Source organism: Epinephelus lanceolatus, chromosome 2 (genome assembly GCF_041903045.1).
Source record: "Epinephelus lanceolatus isolate andai-2023 chromosome 2, ASM4190304v1, whole genome shotgun sequence".
NCBI classification, from domain to species: Eukaryota; Metazoa; Chordata; class Actinopteri; order Perciformes; family Serranidae; genus Epinephelus; species Epinephelus lanceolatus.
The window spans coordinates 11517871-11543636 of NC_135735.1; the positions used below are offsets into that span (position 1 = coordinate 11517871).

General features: G+C 40.2%; 3 protein-coding genes across 4 annotated transcripts in view; 2 read left to right on the forward strand and 1 right to left on the reverse strand.

Moving 5' to 3' along the window:
• Positions 1 to 6437, reverse strand: part of LOC117257919 (Golgi apparatus protein 1-like) — a 31533-nt gene extending 25096 nt beyond the window's left edge. For both annotated transcript variants that reach the window (XM_033628345.2, XM_033628338.2), the window contains exon 1: positions 6083 to 6437. In XM_033628345.2, the coding sequence (XP_033484236.1) occupies positions 6083 to 6400 (318 nt within the window). In that variant the 5' untranslated portion in view covers positions 6401 to 6437. The remainder of the gene's footprint in view (positions 1 to 6082) is intronic.
• A 5114-nt stretch (positions 6438 to 11551) lies between these two features.
• On the forward strand, positions 11552 to 15881 carry LOC117257457 (troponin I, fast skeletal muscle-like). The gene is made up of 6 exons (XM_033627672.2): positions 11552 to 11620; positions 11719 to 11755; positions 12526 to 12654; positions 15027 to 15116; positions 15267 to 15443; positions 15678 to 15881. The coding sequence occupies exons 1-6, from the start codon at positions 11613 to 11615 to the stop codon at positions 15762 to 15764; spliced, it is 528 nt and encodes a 175-aa protein (XP_033483563.1). The 5' UTR covers positions 11552 to 11612; the 3' UTR covers positions 15765 to 15881.
• Positions 15882 to 17177: 1296 nt separating this feature from the next.
• On the forward strand, positions 17178 to 25686 carry aph1b (aph-1B gamma-secretase subunit). The gene is made up of 6 exons (XM_033632957.2): positions 17178 to 17463; positions 20011 to 20181; positions 23037 to 23110; positions 23800 to 23922; positions 24121 to 24248; positions 24923 to 25686. The coding sequence occupies exons 1-6, from the start codon at positions 17351 to 17353 to the stop codon at positions 25088 to 25090; spliced, it is 777 nt and encodes a 258-aa protein (XP_033488848.1). The 5' UTR covers positions 17178 to 17350; the 3' UTR covers positions 25091 to 25686.
• The last annotated feature ends 80 nt before the right edge of the window (positions 25687 to 25766 follow it).

A 25766-nucleotide genomic window follows, 5' to 3' on the forward strand; every position in this document is an offset into this window, starting at 1 on the left:
GTAATTTCTGTTTATTCATTAAATCAGTATTTTAATAGGACTCACCTAAACAACCCTACTGTGTTCATGATGCTGGCACGATGCTTGACGGTAAGTGTTGCTTTTTGTTTGTATTGTATTGTGTTGGTGCTCCTGATGACTGTGGGATGCAAGTCAAATTTCCCAACTGGGGACAAATAAACAATCTATCTAAAGTAAATTTACCAAAATATTTCTTTTCAATAAACTTTCTAACTGATCAGGCGTTTCTTGGTGTGTCAGTCCAAAGACAATGATTTGTAACATGAAGTAATGTCATTGTAATTGGTGTCAAGGTTCTTTAGAATCAGCAGCTACAACTCTGGGAGGAATCATTGGTAAAGAAAAATTTTCAAAACAACCTCTTACGTGTTTGAAGCTTGTGTGTGTCCTGTGCTCTATTATACTGCCAGGGGGTTAGACAAAGACAAAGACTGCGATATCTGTTCACAGCTGAAACATACAAATTAGCCAGTTATCTGGAGAAAGCCGGGGAGAGAAGAGAGACGACTCTTTACAGAGATAATCTGTAAAAGTCTGGTAGTTTCTCCTGTGAGGAGCTCATTTGGGATTTTGAGTTTTGTCTTGTTTTTAATTAGTTTGTGTTTCTTTTGTGTTTGTTTCTTTTCTTTCTGTTTTTTGTAAAAGCAAGACTGAAGGTTATAAAATAATAGTGTTTTGTAATCTCATGTGGGATGGGCCAAAAAAAGGCATGATACTCAAATGAATGAATGAAGGAAGGAATGTTGCATTGCAGTTTTCACACCCAAATTTATCCAACGCCAGTCATGCCATGTTAGCATTGTCTCCTTACAGTAAGAGGGTTCCTGGTTCGAACCCGGGGCTGGAGATGTGAACCCCAAGTAGGGGAAGCACCTCTTTCTGGGGATCTACGTGTTCTCCCTGTGTCAGCGTGGGTTTTCTCAGGGTACTCCAGCTTCCTCCCACAGTCCAAAGACATGCAAGTTAATTGGTGACTCTAAATTGTCCGTAGGTGTGAATGTGAGTGTGAATGGTTGTCTGTCTCTATGTGTCAGCCCTGTGATAGTCTGGTGACCTGTCCAGGGAGGGTATTGGGCCTCTCACCCAATGTCACAGCTTCCCTGTGATATTGAACATGGTATCAGGTGTCAATATTTTTCAAGGTATTGTATGGAAATTAGAAATTCCAGTATCGTAACAACACTAACATAGACAGTGATACTGTGATTAAAACAGGAGTATTTAGTCAAAGAATCCCAGTTAACAGAGTAAAAACAGAGAGCATCCTGCAGACTGAAGCTGCTCTGTAATCTACATCTTTCCACCCTGTCACTCCACAGACTGTCAGTGACAGATTGATTTAATGACCACAGTTGGAAGTGTCCTCAGTGTCCACAGGCCTGTGTGTGCTGTGGCAAAGTGACTTCTTGTCCAGCAGTTAGTTTATAACTGTGGTGCCGTTTCTCAGACGTCTCTCAAGTGTCAGATTTTTAGGGCTTAAACCACCACAAATAAATACTGAAGCGCTGAACTGTAACACACACACATACACACACACACACGCTGACTTGCTGTGTTTTGTGTGTGTGTGTGTGTGTGTGTGTGTGTGGGGTGTCTTTCTGTGGAGAAGAGGCAGATTTATAAGAGTCATTTACCTCTTCAGGAGGCCACAGCTGTTATAGAGTCGAAGCGATGTAATTATCTCAGTAAAGAGGGCATCGCTCAGGGCCGCTGGAGGAGTCTGTGTGTGTGTGTGTGTGTGTGTGTGTGTGTGGGGTTGACGTCAGCGTGTTGGGGGGGGGGGGGGGGGGGGGGGGGTTTGGGGTGACGTCAACACCAGTTAAAACTCTCAGGGACAGGATGGTTTTGCAGACGTGTACATCTATTTAATATGTTTATGTTTACATCAGTTACACTAATGCCTCCAAAAATAACATTTCTACGCATGTATATGAAAATATTTTGGAAGTGATAGTTTTTATATTGTTGAAGCTCATCCTGACATTTGTAAGTTAGAAAAATCTGACGGCAAAATAATGCATCTTTTTTGCACTGTGTTATTCTGACAGGTGTTTCTATAACTTTGTCCCCATTTATACTTTTTCGATTTTCTTTTACACTGTGTAAACTATGATGACTTAAGAGAGTTAATGTTCTTTGAAATGGATCGTTTAAACCCTGACATATTCTGGGTTCGGATGACCAAGAGCTAGAATGGTTGTTTAATTCTGATGTGTTTAAGTTTGCCAATTTGGTCACAAAAGCCTGGAAAACATCGATTGTTTAATTAGCACTTATTTTGATTTTTGAGTGCTACACAGGAAATGTCTCTGTGAGTGATCCTTGAACTCTCTCTTGCACAATGATGATCTGATTATGTGGGATGCTTCTGTCGCTTTGCTCCATTTTCCATGTTCTTTTTTCCTCTACGTTGTCTGAACATATGTACACTGGACTCTGGTCCTGGCGTGTTTGATTTTATGGTGTCTTGTAAGCTCCATGCAGGCTGGGCCTAACTGTTTGGATCACACGACTGACAGTAAATTCATTGAAATGTAAACAAGAAATCATAAAACATAGAATTCTGATGCCTGAATTGAACCACTTGACTTTCATTTCCACACGGGAATTGGACAAAACTGAATTTGAGCAACTTGTATACAGTTTTTTTTTTAAATATTTTACAATATTTGTCCATTTCAGTCTAAATTTTTCAAACATCCATTGCATTTCTGTCCGTCCTGGAAGAGGGATCCCTCCTCAGTTGCGCTTCCTGGGGTTTCTACCATGTTTTTTTCCCTGTTAAAGGGTTTTTTGGGGAGTTTTTTCTTATCTGCTGTAAGGGTCCAAAGGACAGAGGGATGACGTATGCTGTGAAGCCCTCTGAGGCAAATTGTGAGCTGTATTGGGCTTTATAAATAAAACTGAATTAAATGGAAGTTTTTAAAATCGCGTCGCTTTAAATTATCTACTAGAACTACAATATTTCAAAGGTATAAATTCAGTGGCATTTAAATTTAAACATTAAGTATTCAGAAGTGGTTCAGTTTCAGAAGATTCAAATCATCATGGCTATTTACCTCCTTAATGTTTGGTAGCGTAGAGGGAACATCTTGCTAGCTCCACAAAATTAAAAAACGTCAAACTAAAATAGATGTAATTTTTCTGCATAGCTGTATTTCATTTCCTTCTTGGTGCAGATTGACAAGTAATCCAACTCTGTTAATGAAGTGTGTGTGCATGTGTGTGTCCATGTGAGAAAACCGGACGGATTAAACTGGGTCACCAGACTTCAGTCATCATCACATCTGATGTCTTCTTCTATAAATCAGAGTCCCAAACTCTGACAGGAGGAGGAAAAGGAAACAACTCAGAACGTCACTGTATGATTATTTGTTAAATTTAGGGCTGCAGCTCACGATTGTTTTCATCATCAATTAATCTGATGAATATTTTCTTCATGAATCTATTCATTTCTTGGTCTTTTAAAATGTCAGAAAATAGTAAAAAAAAATGGCCACGGCAAGTCCCTAAAGCTCATCAAGCTGCTTGTTTTAGTTGATGAACAGAAGATATTTAATTTCCAATCATCATTTGAGACACTGAAACCTGCTTTGCTTTCAAGAGTCAAATCAAGTCAAGTCTAACATCACAATTTTAAGACCCTCATTTGAAAAACACTCCCTCTCCAGCCAAAAAACCCCAACATTTTAACTGTGAAAAAATGGAGGAAACCTTCAAGAAGAGCAAGAGAGGAGGGAGCCGTCCTAAACATTACAGATTATCGATTGTAAAGCTATATAAAGAGTACGGATCAGCAGTGTTGATCACGTGTCAGTGTGATAAACCTCCTATCCGTCTGCACTGTGAGGCCTTCACTGCCTGCACTCTTCAACTAACCAAGTGGACTCCAAATCAAATACAGCCAAAAAATTAAACAACAAACTCTCCTCACATTCACTTCCAAAATACCAGCCCAAAATTAATCTGCGCATGTGGGCGGCAAATCTGGAAACAGATTGTGATTAGAGTGAAAATATTTTTTTTTTTATATACACAAGAGAAGCAGGCAGAGTCCTTGTGGTTAAACTTCAGCCCGTTAGTCACCTGACAGCCGAATGACTGCTCTCTTTCTCACTCACACACACACACACACACACACACACACACACACACACACACACACACGAACTCACTTCACACCTCACTCAGGTTGATAATTACCTCACTAAGGTCACAGTTAGCATCTGCAGTGTGCGGAGGTGGGAAAACCTCAAACCACATCAAACCCTTCACTTAACATTAATAGTTTGATATTAAGACGGCATTGCCAGTTGCACAAGTGGGGTATAGGAGAGCATTTAGCTGCATAAATCAGTAAAAAAAAATACCTAAAAAACATGCTAAACCTGCAACTTTTCATTGTGGATTTTGTAGTTTCTTTTCTAAATAGTCAAATAATCGTTTTAGTTTATAAAATCTCAGGAAAATAGGGACAATCACAAGTTCCCAAAGCCTTCAAACAGCTTGCTCTGTTTGACCAACTGTCCAGAAACCCCAAAACATTCAGAGATTATCAAAACTGTTGATTAACTCTCAAGTTCATTGACTAAATAACTGTTCTTCCACCTGATTTTTTTGGCAGTGCTGTGTATATGTGTGAATGAATCAAATCAAATCAAATCAAATCAAATCATCCGGCCCGCTGGATGATTTTCCCCATCTCATATATATATTTTTTTAAGATTGTTTTTTGGGCATTTTGCCTTTAATGGATACGACAGTTTAGTGGGAAAGGTGGAGAGAGAAAAGGGAGTCAATACACAGCAAAGGGCCACAGGTTGGATGTGACTTTGTTTTATTCTGACCCTCCCCGAAGCTACAAATATTTTTTCATGAGCCTTCCTGAGTGACTGGCGGAAAATACATGACCCTCCCTCCACCATAAATTAGTTATTAGATTTTAATAAACTTATCCTTTGATGTTTTAATGTTAAAATTTGAAGACAAAATCCTGGAGTTAAAGCATGCTTGTTAGTTAGTGAAAATTATCTATTTTTTTGTCAAATTTTAAATGAAACGTAGAATAAAGTGATTTTAATTAAATATCACTATTTCAAGCTATTTCAATGGTAACAGGTGTTCTTACAGTCTCTGGCTGTGATAAATGATGCAATTTAGGTGAGTTTTAAAGAAAACATGCGTTCCATATCATGTTTTCTTTAAAAATCAGCAGTAAAATAAATAAGAAATACAACCTTTCCAATCTGTATGTCCCTCCCTTAAGCCAAAATAAAAACACAAGTTTCTCCTCAGTGCTTCAAAATTATTTGGCATGCCTCCCCCTTTGAGCACCACCCCTCCCCTCATAAGTAATGAACAGTCCCTAACATCAACCTTAGAAACTGAAGTCTTCTTTTACCGTGTGCATCAACATCAGAAACACAGCAGTAAACCAGGACTGCAGCAGGCTGCTATACTGTATACTGATTATATACAGTGTATGAATACAGACTTTGTCTTTACTATTCTGTTGCTGGGGCAACAGCTTTGGTCAACAAACTTTCAAACAGGAAAAACAAAGGGAAACAATTAGTCTGTTTGTGTTGACAACATAAACAGAGCTGTTGCACTTGTACTTGATATGTTGAATTATGTTGTTTTGACTTTTGATTTAACAGAATTTTCAAAGTTGTAGCTGTCAGATAGATGGAGTAAAATACAGTGGCTACAATAAATGCAAATACACAAACCAGCGTACACACGTGACACTGTGCACAGTTTAATTTCGCATAATTTAACATTTTTCTTGTGTTTTTGTGGTAAAAATATTTGTGGTTTCTGGAGGTGTGAAATAGGGAAGAAAGCATGATTTCTGGTGCCTTAAATTGTGTGTTTAGGTGTGTGTGGCTGCTCGGACACTGACGCAGGTGTTCACCCCTCCATCAGCTCTTCACCTCTGCATCAGTGTCACGCTGACAGCCGGTGTAGATCAAAAGCACCGGGGCGACACACCCAGCGGATGCACATCACCTCACGGGGACCGCTGTGCACCCTGCCAGCTCAGCCGGCGGTCGCTTACCTCTCTGCGGTCCTGCAGGCACTCCAGCACGGCCAGGTTGTTGGTCCAGGTGTGTTTGGGGCAGAGGCGGGACAGGTCCTCCCGGCAGGCCTCCTCTTCCGACAGCTTCCAGCCGGTCGCCCTTCGAGGCTGAGAGGCCCCAGCGGCGGCAGCGGCAGGTGCATCCTTGGCCGGCGGATCCGCGGCTCTGAGGACGGGCGGGTTGGGCGGCTCCGCTGGGCCGCTGGCAGCCTTCAAGCCGAGGACGGAGCCGAAACCGCAGAAACACACGGACCATAACAGCAGCGGCAGCAGCTGAGAGTAACTGTACGCCGCCATCTTCACACCACTGTCAAGTAATTCTGATGAGGCGCATCACTTCCGGTCAGTTAGTTCATAATAAAAGCGTTTGACCAGAGTAAACACACCACTTCCGGTCATTTAATAAAATATTAACGGTATTTCTTAACATTTTAATATTAAACAAATCTGCTTCTTAACCCACTGTTTTTTATTTTTTTAACACCGCTGGGTTGTAAAATAAGACATTTAAATAGATATATATTTACAAATTTGACACAATTTATCTAGAAATACTCGGTTAACAACAAAAGTCCTGCATTCAAAATGTACTTAAATAATACTTCAAGAGTATTTGCATCAAAAATTTACTTCCTATCAAAAGTAAAAGTACTCATTATGCAGAGTGGCACATGATAGATGTTATACTGGATTATAGCCTAGTAATTATTACATTATGATTACATTACAATTACATCATGATTTATTTGCTGATTTTATATATATATATATATATATATATATATATATATATATATATATATATATATATACGTATATATATATATATATATATATATATATATATATATATATATATATACGTATATATATATATATATATATATATAACAAATAATCTTAATCTGCAAAATAACTATAGTAGAAATAGTGGAGAAAAAGTATAGCTAAAGTAGGAGAACATGGAAATACCTGGGTAAAGTGTAAGTAGCTTACCTCAAAATTACTTAAAGGTGCTAGCCTATATACGATGTTCAGAGTCTGGGCACACAATTCTCACCTCTGACGTCACATGTAAACTGTAAACTGTTACCTTCAAACCACATATTAATGCACTGTTTTTCTTTATCTTTTTGAAAGAAGATTGTGGAAGCAATCTCTCTGTCAGTACTAGGTGATGTAACTTATGCAGCAGCCTCCTCTTACAGTGTACGTGTGTATGTGGCAGCACGGTGGTGCAGTGGTTAGCATTCTTGCCTCACAGCAGGAGGGTCCCAAGTCAATACCTCAGGGTGGGCAGGGCCTTCCGTCCAGAGTTTGCAGGTCTCCTTGTGTCAGCGTGGGTTTTCTCCAGGTACTCCAGCTTCCTCCCACAATCCAAAGACATGCAGGTTACTTGGTGACTCTAAATTGGCTGTCCCTGTGAATGAAAAACATGAGGGTGCCTGAGCCAAAATGTCGACAATATCAAGGGCCGTCTTCTGAAGTGAGTTTGCTGGTAAACACAAATGTAATATGTCTAAAAGAATGCTGAAAATGCTCATGGTGCTTACAGTGCTAACATTGCTAATAGCGACAACAGTGCAGGCAGTGTCAGCCTGGAGGGGAACCAGGTTGTTGTGCTTCTGTGAGGCTGCCATCCCACCTGGGTTGGGATACCATTATCAGTAACCGCTGTATGAGTGCAGTGCAGAGCCCCTGCGATTAGCCAACTGATAGAAGGGAGGGACTCACATGTATGCATGCGCAACTGGCCTGCTACCAAAACAAAGAAGAGAGAAGCTCTGTTTACGACACACAGAGGAAGCGTTACGTCATTCTCTGCTCAGGATGGTGAAGTAAACATCAAAGATGCTTTGCTACAAGCAGGAACTGCAGGAGCTACACAACATATGGTGTTGCAAGTTTCTTCTCATGGTGCTATTCCTCAGTGGTTGGAGCAGCCAACCCTTTTGCATCATCAGCACATACCTCGTAGTCACAAGCGTTTCACCCCTCAGACTGTACACCTTGCCTGAGTGGGGCAGCGAAGACTGACTAGCTTTCACCTGCAGAAGCATCCCAACTGTGGGCTCTCATCAACCACAACCATCTTGAGCTTGTCTCAGCTGCCAAGGCTGGCTCCCTGGTGGCTTTCTTCAGATGTTTGGGCACCAGGCCGACCTTCTGGAGCAGTGGTTTTCAACTGTTCCAGCCATGGGTCCAGATTTCTGCTTAGCCATTAGTTAGAGGTCCACACAGTTTAGGTTATTTAGCGTCATACTTGCGTTTGGCCATGTCATCAAGCTGGTTTGCTGTCTCTGTCAAATAGCTGTCTGTAAGTCAGTCACTCCACAGCAGGAAATGGCACTTCAAAATAAAGCTCTGTGCCAGAAATTCATTATCCTTAAAAATGAAATTTGTTTTTTACAAACTTGACATGTTTGTGAGTCACTCGCAGTCCATTCAGAATGGATCAGTGACCCACTATTGGACCACGAGTCACCGGTTGGGAACCACTGTTCTGGAAGAAATAGTGCACCGATGTTGGGAACCCCTGGCAGCCAATTTCGATGGGGAAAATGGTGCCATCCTTTGATGAGAGCCTCATCAACCAGATTCTGGTACTTGGCTTTCTTCAGGTGGTAAGAGGTGGCCCAGGGCACAGTAAATTCAACTACTAAGATAGTTTTTGTAGTCCTGGATAGTAGAACCATGTTTGACCAGAGGGAGGCTACTGCCATGTCTTGCAGAGGGACAAGGTTCCTCTTTAGGTCCACTTGCATCTCTCAGTCAGAAGAGACAAGGTCTGATTATGACACACAGAAGTGTCACTTCATTCTCTGCTCAGGACACCATTACTTCACTGTATCTTCACAACAAATAGTTGTTTGCTGCCATATTAATGTTCAAAATCTCTTACACAGAACCTATAAGTAGCCGACAGTAGCCTGTTTGAGTAAATGTTGGATACTCAGTTACTAGCCATCACTGCATCCCATATTGTGCTTATTGTGTATCAGCGTTTGTACATACAGGGTGCAGCTTACACAGGTGTTAAAATTACAGCTTAACTTTCCTGTGGGTGGCACTGGTTGGCAGGTGGAGAGCTGATCTGACAATGACTGAACTGCTTCACCCTGTGGTGAATCTGCAACCTGCCAAACATCAGTGAGTTTGTGAGACCCTACAATATTCCCACCCTACAAGATACACATCAAGTGATTAAATATGCATTTCAAGCAAATATACACATTTATTAATTAACAGCATTGCCATTTCATTGAGTAACACATCAGAGAAGTTAGTATTCTTTAATAATGTGTTCCAGTGAAGGGAAGCAAATGTGGTTTGTTGTAAAAGCTGAGAAAACTAGATGCTTTAACATAAAACAATACTTGAAGATGATACGTGTGTGTGTGTGTGTGTGTGTGTGTGTGTGCATATCTCCCCTACCCTCCCAGTGTGTCTGAGCAGCTGAGTATAATGGGAACCAGTAAGAGCAATAAATCCTCCCAATTTAGATCTGACAGCTGCTGGGAGGTCTTTTTTGGTTCACCACCAGCAACACGTCTGACCTCCTCTCACAGTTAGCTGTTTCATTTCGAAGGTATTTTATGTTTTTTTTCCCCTCTTTGATTCACACTGTATCTGTTATTATGTGTTATATTTTATTGCTCTGTAAAGCACTCTGAGTTGCCCTTGAGTATGAAATGTGCTTTACAAATAAAGCTGCCTTGCCTTTTGTATTTCGATATTTTCAGACGCATCACAAAAACATCACCTTTCACGGTCTGCTCACTCAGGATGATCCACAAACCTCTCTGAAAGCTGTTCATGTCTCTGCAGATCCTGAGTAACTGCACATCATCTCTCACCATAAACAAAATCTAATTCATCTCTATTATATTGATGTTGGTGGCAGAAGTTACAGCATATTTTAATTTACAACCAAATAAAAGAATTTAATCAAAAGTTGGACCTGCAGACGGCTGCATTTGGTAAACAATATTGCTTTAATTGCCTGTGGGAGTTTTTTTTAATCTTCATTTCAACAAGAATACATCCCAGCAGGACTTTGGTATCATATCGCACAGTGATACTGGCTTTTTTGATTTAAGAAAAAGGATCAAAACTCCTTTATATATTATTCTCTATTGCAATAAATGATATATAAATACATTCTATAAATAACATATATCTACTACATTATCACCTTTCTTTACATCAAGCACCACTTTCTTTTACTTTTGAAACTTGATTACAGGTTACATCAAATACTTCTATCTTGAGAAATATTATATTGCAGTGGTTGACTTTTCACTATCCAGCAGGATATCATTATGTGTAATTAGCTTTAAATGAATCTCTGCTGAGTTCCTGTTACTGTCTGTGAAATAGCAGGAATGAAACAGACAGATGAAAGGAGCAGTCAGCTGTCACAGACTGCAGCTGAGCTGACTCAGAGGAAACCAAGGACAGCAGAGAAATCCCTCTACAGTTTAGGAAACGGAGCTTTAATTGTCTTTGTAGAAAATCGTGTGTCGGCTGCTTTTATTTTCTCTTCAAATATCACAGACGCTTCATTATGAATATCAAACTTTGTCTCCTGATAGTAAAATTCAGTGATGAATTCAGTCTCATGGCTGAATTAGTATTTTATTAGCACTTACAGTCCCCTCTGAAGGTTTTACTCAGACTTTTATACAAATCCAAAGACCAAAAATGATGTGTTAGTGTGCCTCTCAATACTGTCTGAAAACTCTACCCTGTCTGGATTCTCAGTCATCCAGGTCATGGTTATCTTAAGTGCTATATCAAAGGCAACTGGACTTGCTTGAGTTTCTTGAAGATGTTTTTTCAGTTCAATGAACTGAAGAAGTCTTTTAGATGAGAAATGAAACGTCTTCAAGAAACTCAAGCAAGTCCAGTTGCCTACGATACAGCACTTTAGAAGCCTTTTGGTTCCTACTCAAGAAATAAATCTTTAAAAAAAACAGCTCACAAAATATGTAGTTTCATATTTCAAAGAGCCTCAGTGATTTCCTAAAACAGCTGGTCACTGTAGTTTTTATCAAACAAACAGGAGCAGATGTGCATTTGTTGGGGACTATTTTCAGCAGCGGATTAATCCACATTTGGTGCTGTAGTAAGGATTTAGACAACAATGAAGTAGATAGTAAATATATTCACTGCTGGTTTATAGAATATCATGGCACATTTCCAGCCTTGCCAGTAAGTCACACCAAACCCTAAAAACTGAACTAAATCTGGTTACAGTCCTCATAATGCTCCTGTACTGTCTGGAGATGCTTCCGGAAGAAGATTCCTGAAGCGTTTGTTCCAGGCTCAGCTGCCGCCACCGACCCCTCTGTCTAGAATTCAACTGACAGCTTCTGAAGACAACTGCTAGTGGTTTGTCTCACACACACACACACACACACACACACACACGCACACACTGAACCTATAAAGGGACCGGAAAGCTCTGGTATTTCCACTCATCTGTCAGGAATCAGCTGCAGTCAGGATGGCAGAGTAAGTCTCGATCTGAACTGAGGAGACTTTCTGAATCTACAGAACTTACAGAATGACTCTTAATTATTTTCCTTCTTCCTTTCTCTGTTTCTCTAAAGGAAAAAGATGTCGTCGAGCCGGAGGAATCAGCTCAAGGTAGAGTAAGATGGTGTTGATGAAGGCCAGTCTTTTAAATTTTCAGAGACCGTTTTTTTTTTAAAAACTGAACATGTTGGTAAGAACTGAAATATCGCTAACTGTACCTACTATAACAGCAGTTTACCAAGTGTTTTATAGGAGAAATATGAAAACAATACATTATAACAGCAAGATATGTGATGCAAAATGATATGAATGAGGACCTCAGACATTTTGTTTCACACACAAGCTACATATTCAAATACATTTTACCTCCAAACAGCCTTCATGAGGATGTTGGTCAGTGGTCCTTTACCTTTTTTGGCTTGTGACCCCTTAAAGCCCCAGATTGTGGGAGGGACTTAGATCCCACATTTACTAACATTCAAAACTGTATTCTAGTGTCATAGAAGTAAGTAAAAGTGGGGATGATGTCTAGCTCACCCAGTAGAGCGTACACACCATAGGCTGAGTCCTTTGCAGCAGCCTGGGTTCAGCTCAACCCGCGGTCCTTTGTTGCTTGTCGTGGAGTGAGACCGGGCTCGTCTGAAACCTTTGAATGTTGTGGTGTCATAAACGTCTCAGCCTCCGACATTTTACCAGCACTTTAGGCTTAAGTCCAGTGTATTTCTGATCTGTGACTACATACAAACATTGGCCAGTATTTCCATGTTTTTAAGGATGGTTGAAAAGCAGTTTTTGCTCTTCTAAAAACATAAACACTTGATCAAGGCTCCACTGGTATGATGTGGTACTGAACCTTCTCCTCCTCCTCTCTGTCCTCTCAGGGCTTGCTGCTGCAGATCGGCGAGGCGATGCTGGAGGAGGAGGCGCAGGAGGCCCAAAGGCAAAAAATGAAGCACATGGAGGAGAACTGTCCCGCCCTCTCCATCCCAGGCTCCATGCAGGAGCTCCAGGTAAACCACCACCATCACCTTGGAAGCTGGGTGGAGGTCAGAATCACTGCAGCCTCCATACAAACATGGCTGAAGTAAGCAGGTTTACAGAACTGTAGAAGCCGTAGAGCTAACTGAGCAGGTACTACTGCACTTGCCCCAAACATTTGAACACATATTACTTTAACAAATATTTTGTTTATTTTTCAGCATTCAGCAACAGCTCCCACGAGTATTTGACACTGGTGCCTCATGGGAAAACGATAATCCCACGGGAGCTTCTGTTGCTGAACGCAAAAAAACTACAAAAAGAAAACAGGACTGTCTTCTAATTTTAGCTCGGGTGAATCCCTATAGTCTCTGTTGGGATTTTCCTCCAGCTGTCAATGCCAAAAGAGTTTCCTGTGATGACAGACAGACACAGTTAGAGACAGGCTGGTGAGCGTATCCTCATACAACAGTTCAAGTTAGTGCCCTTACCGCTTACGTTAAGTTTAGGAAAAGAATCATGGTTGAGCTTCATCATGTTACATACTTAACGTAAAATTTCATACTTAACGTAAAGTTAGGTCCAGGAAAGTAAAGTTGCATAGGTTAGGATTAGGAAAGGAAACATGGTAGGGTGCCATCACCTCACATACGAAAGGGTGTATTTCAAAACAGCTCAAGGGCTCAGGGGGGCCCTAAGCAGAGTCTCTGCATGAAGTTGCTGCGCCCTCACCAACTTTGTATTTTTTGTCAAAGGGCATGGTCATCATGTCAATAACACAGCCCTAAAAGTCCTAGAAAAACTAGAAACTTAAGGAATTGCCTAAACATTCACTTTGATTTCTTTCACAAGAAAGAAATCATCATAAGACATTTTAAGACAGTGTATCATCCCATCAGTTTTTTGCACAGGACTTCAGCCCTGGGGAGAAAGGGGGGTTTTCTCCACTTCCAGGCCCAGGGGCCCATTGTGCCATAATGTGCCTATACACATACTTACTGTAAAGTTACATAGGTTAGGTTAAGAAACATGGCTGATTGATGACGTACCATAAAGTAACTCACCTTACTCAAGTAAGTTCACCTGGTTTGACACAAACTCCAGTTTCCTGTGTGAAAGTTATGTGTTTGTTTGACCCATCCACCACCCCAACATGCCTCTTTATGTGGACTTTACGCTACTTCCTTCCTTACTCTTGTCAGCACACTGGTCACATAATTGCAGCTTTTACAATTACGTGATTTATATATGAATTACTGGCTCGGGATGACATGGGTTATAAGAATTGTGGTGCATTCATTTTTGTTGATATACACATGAACAGTCCACGACTGTTACGTTTTACTGGTCGATCCACATCCCAATCCTCACCTGTGGTCATGAGCTCTGGGTAGTGACCGAAAGAACGAGGTCACGGACACAAGCAGCCGAAATGAGTTTTTTCTGTAGGGGTGGCTGGGCTCAGCCTTAGAGATAGCGGGAAGAGCTTGGACATCCAGAGGGAGCTCAGAGTAGAGCCGCTGCTCCTTTGTGTGAAAAAGGGATCCGCTGAGGTGGTTCTGGCATCTAATCAGGATGCCTCCTGGGCGCCTTCCGTTAGAGGTGTTCCAGGCACATCCCACTGGTAGGAGGCCCCAGGGCAGACCCAGAACATGCTGGAGGGATTACATATCTCATCTGGCCTGGGAACACCTTGGGGTCCCCCAGGAGGAGCTGGAAAGTGTTGCTGGGGAGAAGGGCGTCTGGGGTGCTTTGCTCGGCCTGCCGCCCCTGCGACCTGGCCCCGGATAAGCAGATGAAAATGGATGGATGAATGGATGGACATATGAACGGTGCATGATAACAGCCTGAGCTGGTGGAGCATTTAGCAGGTAAAGAGACAGCTATTTCCCCAGAAAGTTTGTGGAGACCAAAAACAGAGATAAAAGACTAGGAATATTGACTAAAATGAATCAGAAAAGAAGAAAAGAAACTCTGCTTGATGTTACCCAAAAACTTTATAAGATGATATGTAGGTCTAAATGGAAGGAGGCCCCGGGGCAGACCCAGAACATGCTTGAGGGATTACATACCTTGTCTGGCCTGGGTACGATGTCAGGGGTGCTTTGCTCAGCCTGCTGCCCCTGCGACCCGGCTTCAGATAAGCGGTTGAAAACGGATGGATGGATATATATAAATGTTATGACATATGCAGTTAAAATTTTAAAAATACAGCACCTACATGCTGAATTAACTTTTCAGATTTGTTTTTCCTGTTATATTCAAACACACACTAATTAAACACAGACTGTAGGAGGTGACAGAAAATTGGCTTTGTAACATAAAATATAGAAAGAATGGATCCCCTGCTTGTTACGTTGGCTATGTTTGTCACACCTGTTTTCCTGTCTATTACAACAATCAGGAGCTGTGCCGGAAACTTCATAAGCAGATTGATTTGGTGGATGACGAGCGATACGACATAGAGATCAAAGTGAAGAAGTCCAACAAGGAGGTACGTCTTTTTCAAGTTTGACTTCCTGCCAAAGGTGTTTTTTTAAAATCAATGTTATTTTCTGTTTCCACAGCCCACATTAACAGCTACACCATGTTTTATATTATATATATTTGTTTTATATTTCAAAGTAACTCTCTCTTCTGTCAGATCGACGACCTGAAGCTGATGGTTCAGGATCTGAATGGGAAGTTTAAGAAGCCAGCCCTGAAGAAGGTGCGGATGTCGGCTGATGCCATGCTGGCTGCTCTGCTGGGCTCCAAACACAAAGTTTCTATGGACCTGAGAGCCAACCTGAAGCAGGTCAAGAAGGAGGTGAAAGAGGAGGTGCGTGCTTCAGATTTTACATTGAAGGACAATTACAGCAGGATTACATTTAGTTTGGGTTGAACTGAGTACATTTTTTTGTGTCCATCTCTGAAATCAAACATTGGCATAAAAATACAACAACAGAACAGACTGAAAATCATAATTCCTCAAACACAAATTAATAAGAGCATTTCAACTATTTATTATTTGTGATGTGAGCCTGCTGCATCTTTTGCATGTGTGTCTTTGCAGGAGAAACAAACAGGCGACTGGAGGAAGAACATTGAAGACAAGGCTGGGATGGGCGGCAGGAAGAAGATGTTTGAGACAGAAGCTTAAACATCAGCGTGTTGTTCTTCTGTTGACCAGTATTATTCATTTCTCTGTGTTATGTGAGTCTATGCTGTTGGCAATGTGTATAAATGACGGAATAAATAAATCATGTGGTGCTTTTGAGTGTGTCATAGAAATAATTTGATAAATCATGAAATATAAATAGACAGAACATAGAGGAGTTTTCAACCATCAAGATTAACATAATTTGGGTTTACAAATGGTAAATGTGAGACAAGGCATGAAATTAAACATAGAAAAATTAAGTAGAATAAAATGCAACAGAATAGAATAATTTGAAAATAATTTTCAAAAAATGAATTAAATGCATAATAGACAGTATTAGAAGTGTAAAAATGAAACTAACAACAATATCAGGCTTTTAAAAAGGTTTTGAGAAGGCATTTAAATGCACACGTTTCTTATTATTTTTATGTTAGGCTATTAAAAGGGACAGTTTACCCCACACTCAAAACAAAAAAAAAATAGCTTTGCAGGTAGCAAGCTACTTTTGCCATTTTCTCATAGCTTGGCTTGCTACGTTTCTCTGGGGATAGCTTCAGTGTAGTGAAACTTCATTTTGATGTAGAGTAGCTGGTAGCTTAGCTCACTTCATCTTCCAAGTAGCTTACCCAACACTGCATATTAAAAGCAAGGCCCACAATAAAGTCCCAAAAATATATACATGTAGTTAAAACAATTCAATAACCACTGATCAATTAATTTAATTAAAACAGTATGAAATAATAATGTTAAGTATGAGACATCAGTTTGTCCTTTGGTCAGCAGAGAGGGAGCATCACAGACCATGTGCATAATAAGTTTCATGCATAGGTTTTAATAATAACTAGATACTGGACACCAAAATGGTGCCTAATCATTCCAATGTAATTGCTTGCCTGGCACACATGCCAAAAAAGTTTTCTAGTTTCTCCCGCTGGCTCTGCCCGCAAATTCCTGCTCGGCTTGTAGACTTCACATTGTGATGACATCGTAGACTTTTAAATTGCTTTTTTTGGCTTGAGGAAAGTTTAACAAATATAAAACCACCATGACTAAAAATATCAGGACAGAAAGATTGTTAATTGACCTTGTTTGCAGTTGGAGGTGTTCTGTCAACAATTTTATAGACATGTAATGGTGGTCTACAGAGAAAATGCTTTGAGGGCTGCAGTCTCCCCTACAGGAAGTAGGGTTGCCAGTTGAATTGTACCACTGATTAAAAGTAAATAAGTATGAACAAGAAAGGCAACATATAAAAGAAGACAAAAACATGAATGAACCTGTCATCCTTGACTTCAAACAAACAGGATTAATGTTGGTAAATCTCTGGTCCGCACTCTGAAGCAGTAGGTGGCGGTAATGAGCTGGTTACCAACTGCCGCTAAAACTCAAGAAGAAGAAGACAGCGCTTTCCCTCGGTCATGTGACACGCTAGTGGAGGTGGAAGTTGGGGAAACCATCCACTACACCAGCAGGCTACGGTTGAAAATTTGAAAGACAAACATCGTTATATCCACGTTTAAAGGAACAAGACAAGGCGCTTGTATTCGCGCTGCTGGCCGCTGATTTCCCCCCATAAAGAGACCAAAATGACGGCGGCGGTATTTTTCGGCTGCACCTTCATCGCCTTCGGCCCAGCTATCGCTCTGTTCCTGTTTACCATCGCCCGGGAGCCGCTGAGGGTCATTTTCCTCATAGCAGGGTGAGAGTTAGTCTATATTTATCAAAGCAGGGTGATAGTGAACTTATCTTCATTATATCAAGGTGATACAGGCACGAATATGGCGTTTAATCAGATAAAACCCAGTGTTTAGCGGAGCTAGCTTTTAGCTAACAGACCGCTTCCTTAGCTAACGTTAGCAGCTACCGTTAGCTTCCATTTTCATCTTGAAAGTTTCTCTCTTATATCTCATACAGTTAGATACATTCAGCCATTTAGGGTTGTTCTCGCACACTACACACACTAGTGACAATAATTCAAATATCCAGCGTTAGGGTTTAAACAATGTATCTTAGCTTTTAATTCAAAGACAACGTTAGCTAGCTAACTGTTAATTCATAACTGTTGGACAAGAAGCTGTATTTATTATGCTCAGAGGTCTGTTCGGTTTACAGCGATTTAGGAAACGATAAAGATGATGTCGAGAGAAGGGCCAAATATAATCACCTTAATTGTGTCCGATAATAGAAACGTTAAGGTTTTAATGGGCTGCACAGGTTGTGCTCATTTACCTTAAACTATGAACAAACTTGACTAAACGTGAGTAGTTCACAGCTACTTTGGTATATTATTATCAAAGATACACATTTTCTTGCATTAACTTGGTTGGAGCTAACTGTAACTGTTAACAACACATTAACTTATTAGAAAAAGGCCAGTGTTATTAACAGTATAGTAGACAAGTAACGTAAGGTGCCACAGTGTTGGCTTACTTCGTTACTGAAGTCTTTTGATATCTAACATGTGGTGGCAATTTAGTTGAAGTTACCGAAAATTAATCAAAATCTTGCATTAATCCACCACTTTATCAATTGCACAGTGTAATGATAGTAATTTCATCACTACTGAATACTACTCTACCACTGTTTTATTTTGAATAATATGTTTCTGTTTAATTTATATTCTATTTTATTCCTATATTTTAATTCATGCACAGTGTCTTGGATTCTCACTTGTACTTGGGTGTTTTTCTTTTTGACATTTTGGAGGAGCATTGTAGGAGGGAGCCAGAGAACAACAATTAAATTGTCACAGACTGCCTCCGCTGTAAAATTATGGGTGTCAGTAGCTCAGTCCATAGGGGCATGGTTCAAGTCCCCGTTCAGACCAAGTGTAAAGCGTGGGTTAATAAAGTACATCTTCTTCTAATTGTTCTGCATCTGACAAATAACGAATAATGTTAAGAGAAGCGGGCTTGTGTGACCTGGCTCTGTGTATCAACAGATATTAATGTTTATTGCATAAAGTTTCAAAATTAGTTTTTTTTTTACACTGTGTCAGAGAGATATTAATTAGCCTAAGTTCTCAAAAGGTTTCACCTCACATTATAAACATGGAGATAAAGATTAAGCTAACAGTTAAACAATTATTAATATAGTTGCTATTTTATTTTTTTTTAAGCAAAAATGCCTAAATCTGTGTTTATTTAGCTTCTAAAATGTGAAGATTTGCTCTTTGTATCTTCAATCACCTGTAAATTGAATATCTATATCTAGTCACAGTTGGCACAGGGAAGTTGCATTATTCAATATTTACTGAAATTTTATTCAAAAACAATGAATGGATTGTCAGAATATTTGAAAACAGTCTATTCAGTTCAGTCTGGTTTCATAGCTTTGGCATATGGTCATCTATGTGTTACGTTATATATTATTTAGCTTTCATCTTGTGCTATATCTCATATCTCGTAGAATATACATAACATAGGCTACATAATAGATTCTAATAATAATCTACTTTATTATAATATATTGTGTTAATTTTTTTACGTAGATTTTTTTGCATCATATTCTATATTACAACTCTTAATACAGACAAATAATCATATCGCTAGCTTCGTATGCTCTCTATAGACTTGCTGACTCTGCTGCTAGTAATCACACTACTTTTACTTTATCGTGTAGGTTTTGTCTCCAAATGCTCTTGATTTTTTTTATTCCATTCATAATTTAGTATTATATACCTCTTATTATGTATTTATTTTTACCCTATTAATCTGTGCTGTTTCTGTCTTTATGCTGCTCCTCTCCTCTAGGGATCAATAAAAGTTTATCTTGTCTTGTGTCAGAGATAAGACATCATTACATGCAGTAGCCTGCCATATAATGATGTCAATGACTGTGAAATGAATGTTAATGTTCTGCTATCTCCTGCTTAGTAAGCTGTAAAGGACATTCCAGCCTGATTTTTTTTTTACCTGATCCTCAGGCCAATGTGCCAAAAATGGACAGCCAGTAGAAAAAGTGAATACCTTGTGGGAATCGCCTACTTCAGAGCATTTATTTAGACAGTTAAGGCAGCATGTCTGCATCCACATTCACATCCATTTGTGACAACTAAGGCCTTAAGGAAAGCTTATTTAAGCATAAACAGATCAATGTATACTTTGTGTAACATCTGGAAATTTAAAGAGAACTGATGTAGCTATTGGACTGAAATCAACTTCAGTAACACACTGATGTCACACATGCCTGTGTCTGAGCTGTTTTTCATATAACTAATTGCGTGTGTGTTTTATTCCCCTCTCAGAGCGTTTTTCTGGCTGGTGTCTCTGCTGCTGGCCTCCCTGGTGTGGTTCATCTCAGTTCAGATCAGTAACAAGGACAGCCCAGCGCAGCAGAAAGGTCTCCTCATCTTCGGTGTGGTGCTGTCCGTCCTGCTGCAGGAAACCTTCCGCTTCGCTTACTACAAGCTGCTGAAGTAAGTTCCTGTCACGATGTTCACAGCTGGCCTGCAATACAGTCTCTGTTTTAACACTGACAGACTCATTCTGATTATATTCAGTGTGAATCACGTCATCTGGTCCTGAGCCAGTTACCATCATAATCAGATTTCCATCACATTCTTGAATGCAGCTTTGTATGTTTTGGAATAAATGTACTTTTCATTTGATTTTTAGTATCTTCTGTCAGCAGTGGATTTTCACAGCTTGTATTGAGATGCTTCTTAAGCCTTGACTTGAAGAAACCTATCTTAAAAATAGACATCTACAACAGTCTTTTATAATTATTGCAAGAAGTTTGATATGACTGAAGGAGGTGAGGAAAATGTAAACATAATCCTGATGACAGAAACTGCTCGATAAACAAAAAAGATAAAAAGTTGCTGTGTTCAGTTTTTACAGTTTTTGTAGTTAGTATACAACAAATCAACATACTTAGTGCAGTTGGAAGTCAGTCAAATTATGATTTTAAATGCTGCTGCTAAAACATCTTTCTTGCTAGATCCAGCTCTGCAGCCCCTTTAGCGCCGCCTCAGCTCCTCTGGTATAGTGTAAACATTGTCGTGCCATGTCATTCAAAATGAGAGCAGCTGCTCCTTTGAATAAACAAGGTGTCCGCCACCATCTTGCAGAAATGAAGTAGCAATATCCATAGGATATAGTTAGATCCACTCAAAGTGTGCAGTAGAAAAACGAAAATGTGGACAAGCAATGGGAAAGAGTAAAGATAAAGTACACTACAGAGACAGAGCTACTGCAGAGGCTGCCACTCACGTCAGCGCCATCTTGTAAAGAGGCCACACATACGTTGTGTTGTGTAACAAGCTACTGGGTGCCTTCATTTCCCTCAGGATTAATTACATGTCTATATATCTATCTAAAGATTTAAAAACACCCTTTTTTGTCTTCTAGGAGCTTTCTGCAGCTGCTCTACCAGCTCAGGTTCTTTTGTGCATTGCCTCAATATTGTCCATGAACAGCACAGTCCTATTCAAATGTATTTTAATGTGCACGCTGACTTTTTTGAGTAAACTTAATTTGGTCACGCACTGCCTAGAGTCAGGATGTAGTCCGGAACTGGGACAGCGCTAATGATTACGAGCACCAGCAGCCACTAGAGGCCACTAAAGCTGAATAATCAGCCAGTTGTCCTGCAGTGAAATGATTGTCTGGTGCTGACTTTTACCATTTTAAAAACTCACAGAGATGCACCAAAATGCCAAAACAAGTATCCAGTGTTTATCACCCTATACTGGTCAATACTGAGAGACAATGATGCTTCTGTTTTTTGTTGCCAAGTTGACGGCAGTATCACAGGACATATGCCAAGAGTTCGAAAAGCAAAAAACTTTGCATGTTCTTATAAGTATTATGATATTTTAGGTCTCAGGCTGCAAATGACAATATTTATCATCTATTAATCTGATTATTTTCTTGATTAATTGATCAATTGTGTGGTTCATCAAATGTCAAAAAATTACGAAAAATGTCCCTCACAGTTTCCCAGAACTTAATGTGATATGTTTAAAGAACCCATGTAGATGCGCTAATTTTGGTGGACAAGGGCCGTAATGTTCATATTAAAGAGGCTAGAACCTGTTAACTTTTGCGTTAACAAACTTCAGAGTGGATGCAAATTAATTTTCTGTTGATTGACTACTCATTTAATCAGGTAATCATTTCATCTTAAAACAGTTTGATTTTTTTTGATGAAAGCAACAGTATCCTGACTGTAAGTCCCTATAAGATTTTCTTACTGTAATAAAACAAATGCAAACCAGTGGCAATCTGAAAAACATTTGAAAATCTAAAACACTGCAGCACTCTTTCTAAGTTTGTCGATGTCAGTAGAAAGTGTACAACGTGATTCTGTGAAGACCAAACAGCTGATCTGAAGTGTAGAGTGAGGTAGTGATTGTGGGGTGGAGATATTTGTCTGAAAAGTTTAATCTGCATAAACATAAAATGAAAGAAGACGGTAAAATCCAAGAACAAACTGTTCTTTTTTTTAATACCTCACTAGGCTGAGTGGGCGGAAGTTTGCTGCATAGATCAGCCTCTCATTGGGCGGAACGAGCCACCCACCACCTCCGGTTGTGTAGCAGTTTTCAACCGTTTTCAACGCGTCCTTTACTAACTTTTGCGGTGTTTGATCTTGCGGAGATGTAGCCGTTTTTCTGCCATGGTTCGCGTCCTGTAGGCGATATTTTTGTGGGCATGTGTCACCAAAACCTGTTTCCCCCCAGCAATATTTTTGCAAGTGCATCGTTGCTGTGGCACCGCCCAGAACGATTGTGATTGGTTGAAAGAAATACAAGCAGCCGGGGCGTTTTTTTTTTCTCCAATCTTAAAGTGAGAGTCGGCCCAGCCAGACCTTTCTTTTCTTGAGAAAGGTCTGGTGAGCGAGACTAATACCTCACAGACAATTTTGTATCTTTGAATTGAACCCTGCAGCTCAAGTTGAGTTTTATGTCAAAGCTCAGAAATCTGACGCACACAATGTCAAGGTTCTTCAGTTTGAGACTTGTTTTAAATCTAACACTAGGACATTTTACAACTTGTGTGTAATTTAATAAACTAACTTCTGCACTCTCTCATCATCATAATTACACCCTGGTGAGTAGTGCCCCAGAGTGTGTGTCTCTGGTGTCCCAGTTTGTTCCAGTTCCCACCTTTATTTATTTTTTTTTTCTATTAAAGGTCCATTGTTGCAGTGCGTATCATCTTCCTCTTACTGACACACATATTTCTTACTGATGTTTTTGTTGACAGCACACAGTGAAACGAGGAGCTTAAACGCTGACGTGTGTGTTTGTGTGTGTTTTTCCTGCAGGAAGGCGAATGAAGGCCTCCTCGCTCTCAGTCAGGAGGAAACCATGCCGATCTCCATACGTCAGCTGGCCTATGGTACAGTTAGTCTGCACTTCACATCACTGTCTGTCTCTTTGTTTTATTTAAAGCTGACTGTGTTTGTGTGGCGCTTTGGAAAAAGCGTTATTTCAACTTCCCAGCTGCTGAACAGGGTTAAGAAAATCTGATAATGTGTTTTGTCCAGTATTCATCTTTAAAGGGGTACTCCAGTGATTTCATACATTAAAATAAGTTCACCTATCATTGGAGGACTAGCACTAGCAGTGTTAGCACTAACTAAATATGCATCATGCTGTGGACTAAAAGTCAGGATGTCTCAGTCTCTACTGCTTCGTTTTTAACCAGCTTCTTTAAACCAGTGTCTCTAAAATCCCCCAACATCATAGAAGCACAATACTAACTTGCTGGAGTACTTAAAAACATCCAGTCCCTTAAATATGGTCCTTCAAGAATAGTGATCAAGATCTGTACTCAGTGAGACATTTTATAATTAAAAATAAACTTCTCTGTACTCTCTGGTGGACTAAGTATTTTAGCAAGACGTAGTTTTGTTTCTGAATGACCACAAACAGGTATTTATATTATCTGGGCTGTAGTATCTTGTTGCTGATCTCCCAACATATACCCATTGCTGATATATCTGATAAATAAAAAGGTGCTGCTAACACTGTTAACATGCAGTCAGTGGAATAAAACACTCCTCTGTCATCGCCGTTTTGCCTCAGTGTCCGGCCTCGGCTTTGGCTTCATGAGCGGTGCGTTCTCGGTGGTGAACATCCTGGCGGACTCTGTGGGGCCAGGGACTGTTGGGATCCATGGAGACTCGCAGCACTACTTCCTGTCCTCAGGTAACAATATACACAGAAACTTTCCAATTTAGCTGTCAGCTACAATGTGTATTTGAGTGTATTGAATCTGTAAAGTTGTTCCCACCATTTTCCCCTGGGTTGTCAAAGTCAAGTTCAGAAAAAGTGGGTGTATCAGTATTTTAAATGAGGAATAGTTTAGATTACATAATCCTACATGTTACACTTTTCGTTTTTCAGCCTTCATGACCATGGCCATCATCCTGCTTCACATGTTCTGGGGCGTCGTCTTCTTTGATGCCTGCGAGAAGCAGCGCTGGTGGGCGGTGGCTGCTGTTGTCATCAGCCACCTTGTCGTTTCCTGTCTGGTGAGTGTTGATGAGGGCTGGGTGGGTGTTTGTTTTAAGCCCAGTTCAGACCAATGATTCACGATGAGATGAAACTGTTTTAGAAAGTTGCAGAGAAAAGTTGCAGTGGTGTGAACTGGCTGTCTGAACTCAACTCAAGCCGGCTGATGGTGTCACCTGCAACACAGCTGGTCAAATTGCCAGCGGCTGGTTATAGAATGTAAGGCACGTCACCTCTCTCAGCAGCATATCAGCTTGTAGAGAATCCACCAGTCAAGTCAAAATGATCGTAGACAGCATGGTCGCTTGCTACGTCAGGTGTTCCCTCCCTGCAGAGCCCTCTTTTTCCATCCTCATGAGTTGTATTCAGCCACAAAATAAGCTTTAAAAACCTGAAATCAGAAATACAGAGAGTTGTTGCATAAAGATGATACACTGTCTCATCTAGTTGCATCGGTGTGAACCAGCTGGTTTTTAGAATGTTGCTGAATGACGCATTGCAAGTAGTTACATGTTTGAACTCATCTCGTTGCAAATCTTTGGTCTGAACTGGGCTTTAGTTGTATGAGCAAAAAATAAAAACCCATAAGGTAGCTTTTGTGTGGTCATTTAGTTATGGTATACAGAGCTGGAAAACCTGTAGTAAACTTAGTGTTTGTGTTTTGTGTTTATCTGTTTCTCGTCTTGTCCCACAGACCTTCCAGAACCCCGAGTACGTCGCCAGCCTCGTTCCCACCTACATCATCTTGTTCCTGATGGGCATCTGGGCGTTTTACTCTGCTGGCGGCTCCCTTAGGAACCTCAAACTTTGCCTCACCTGCAAAGACAAAGACTTCCTGCTGGCCAACCACCGGCCCAGATAACGCTGCACACCAGGCAGTGTGCAGGACTCTCTATCCAAAGATCACTGAGTTCACACACACAAACACACATACACTAAACACAGCGAAGCAGCAGTGTTAACCTTCTGTTAATCTGCTCTTTCACTTAAGAGGTATTTCATGATCTTAAGTCTAAAAGTAAAAGCATTAGAAGTTCCTCCAAGGAAAGAAACAAAAAGATCATTTTGATTCATGTCCAGCTCAGAGGCTCAGTTAGTTTGTACAATGAGGTTCTGTTAAAAATGAAATATCTGATATCTGGCTGAAAGTTTTCCCTGTTTGTTGCCTGATGCTCTGAAAGAAACAACAAGCCTACAAACGATATTTTAGGTTGGTGACACTCTTTACATTCTGTACATATTCCAATGTTTTAAACTTTTCTGACAGGTATCTTCTTTTCAAATGTGTCAAATCTTTCAAGGGGTGGATTTATCATTTATGAACAAAACTCTGTAAATATTTATGCATTTTTAATTCCCTGATGTGTAGATAGTGAGAAGTTTTAACCTTTTTCAAGATGTGACATCTTTAGTCTGTGTAAGAACTTGCCTTTCATTTGAAATGAAGCTAAAAGGGGACATGGGCTGCTGTTTGGTTCTTTTCCCGGTCATCCTGAGGTCATGAGTGAAATACTTATGTTTTATTCCACATATGAGTA

Bases quoted from the DNA above. Each gene is read 5' to 3' on its own strand.
- LOC117257457 (XM_033627672.2), top strand. The intron at 11,756-12,525 runs GTAGAGTAAGAT...CTGTCCTCTCAG, and splicing joins GCCGGAGGAATCAGCTCAAG to GGCTTGCTGCTGCAGATCGG. The intron at 12,655-15,026 runs GTAAACCACCAC...TACAACAATCAG, and splicing joins GCTCCATGCAGGAGCTCCAG to GAGCTGTGCCGGAAACTTCA.
- aph1b (XM_033632957.2), top strand. From the start codon at position 17,351: ATGACGGCGGCGGTATTTTTCGGCTGCACCTTCATCGCCTTCGGCCCA. The intron at 17,464-20,010 runs GTGAGAGTTAGT...TTCCCCTCTCAG, and splicing joins GTCATTTTCCTCATAGCAGG to AGCGTTTTTCTGGCTGGTGT. The intron at 23,111-23,799 runs GTACAGTTAGTC...GTTTTGCCTCAG, and splicing joins CATACGTCAGCTGGCCTATG to TGTCCGGCCTCGGCTTTGGC.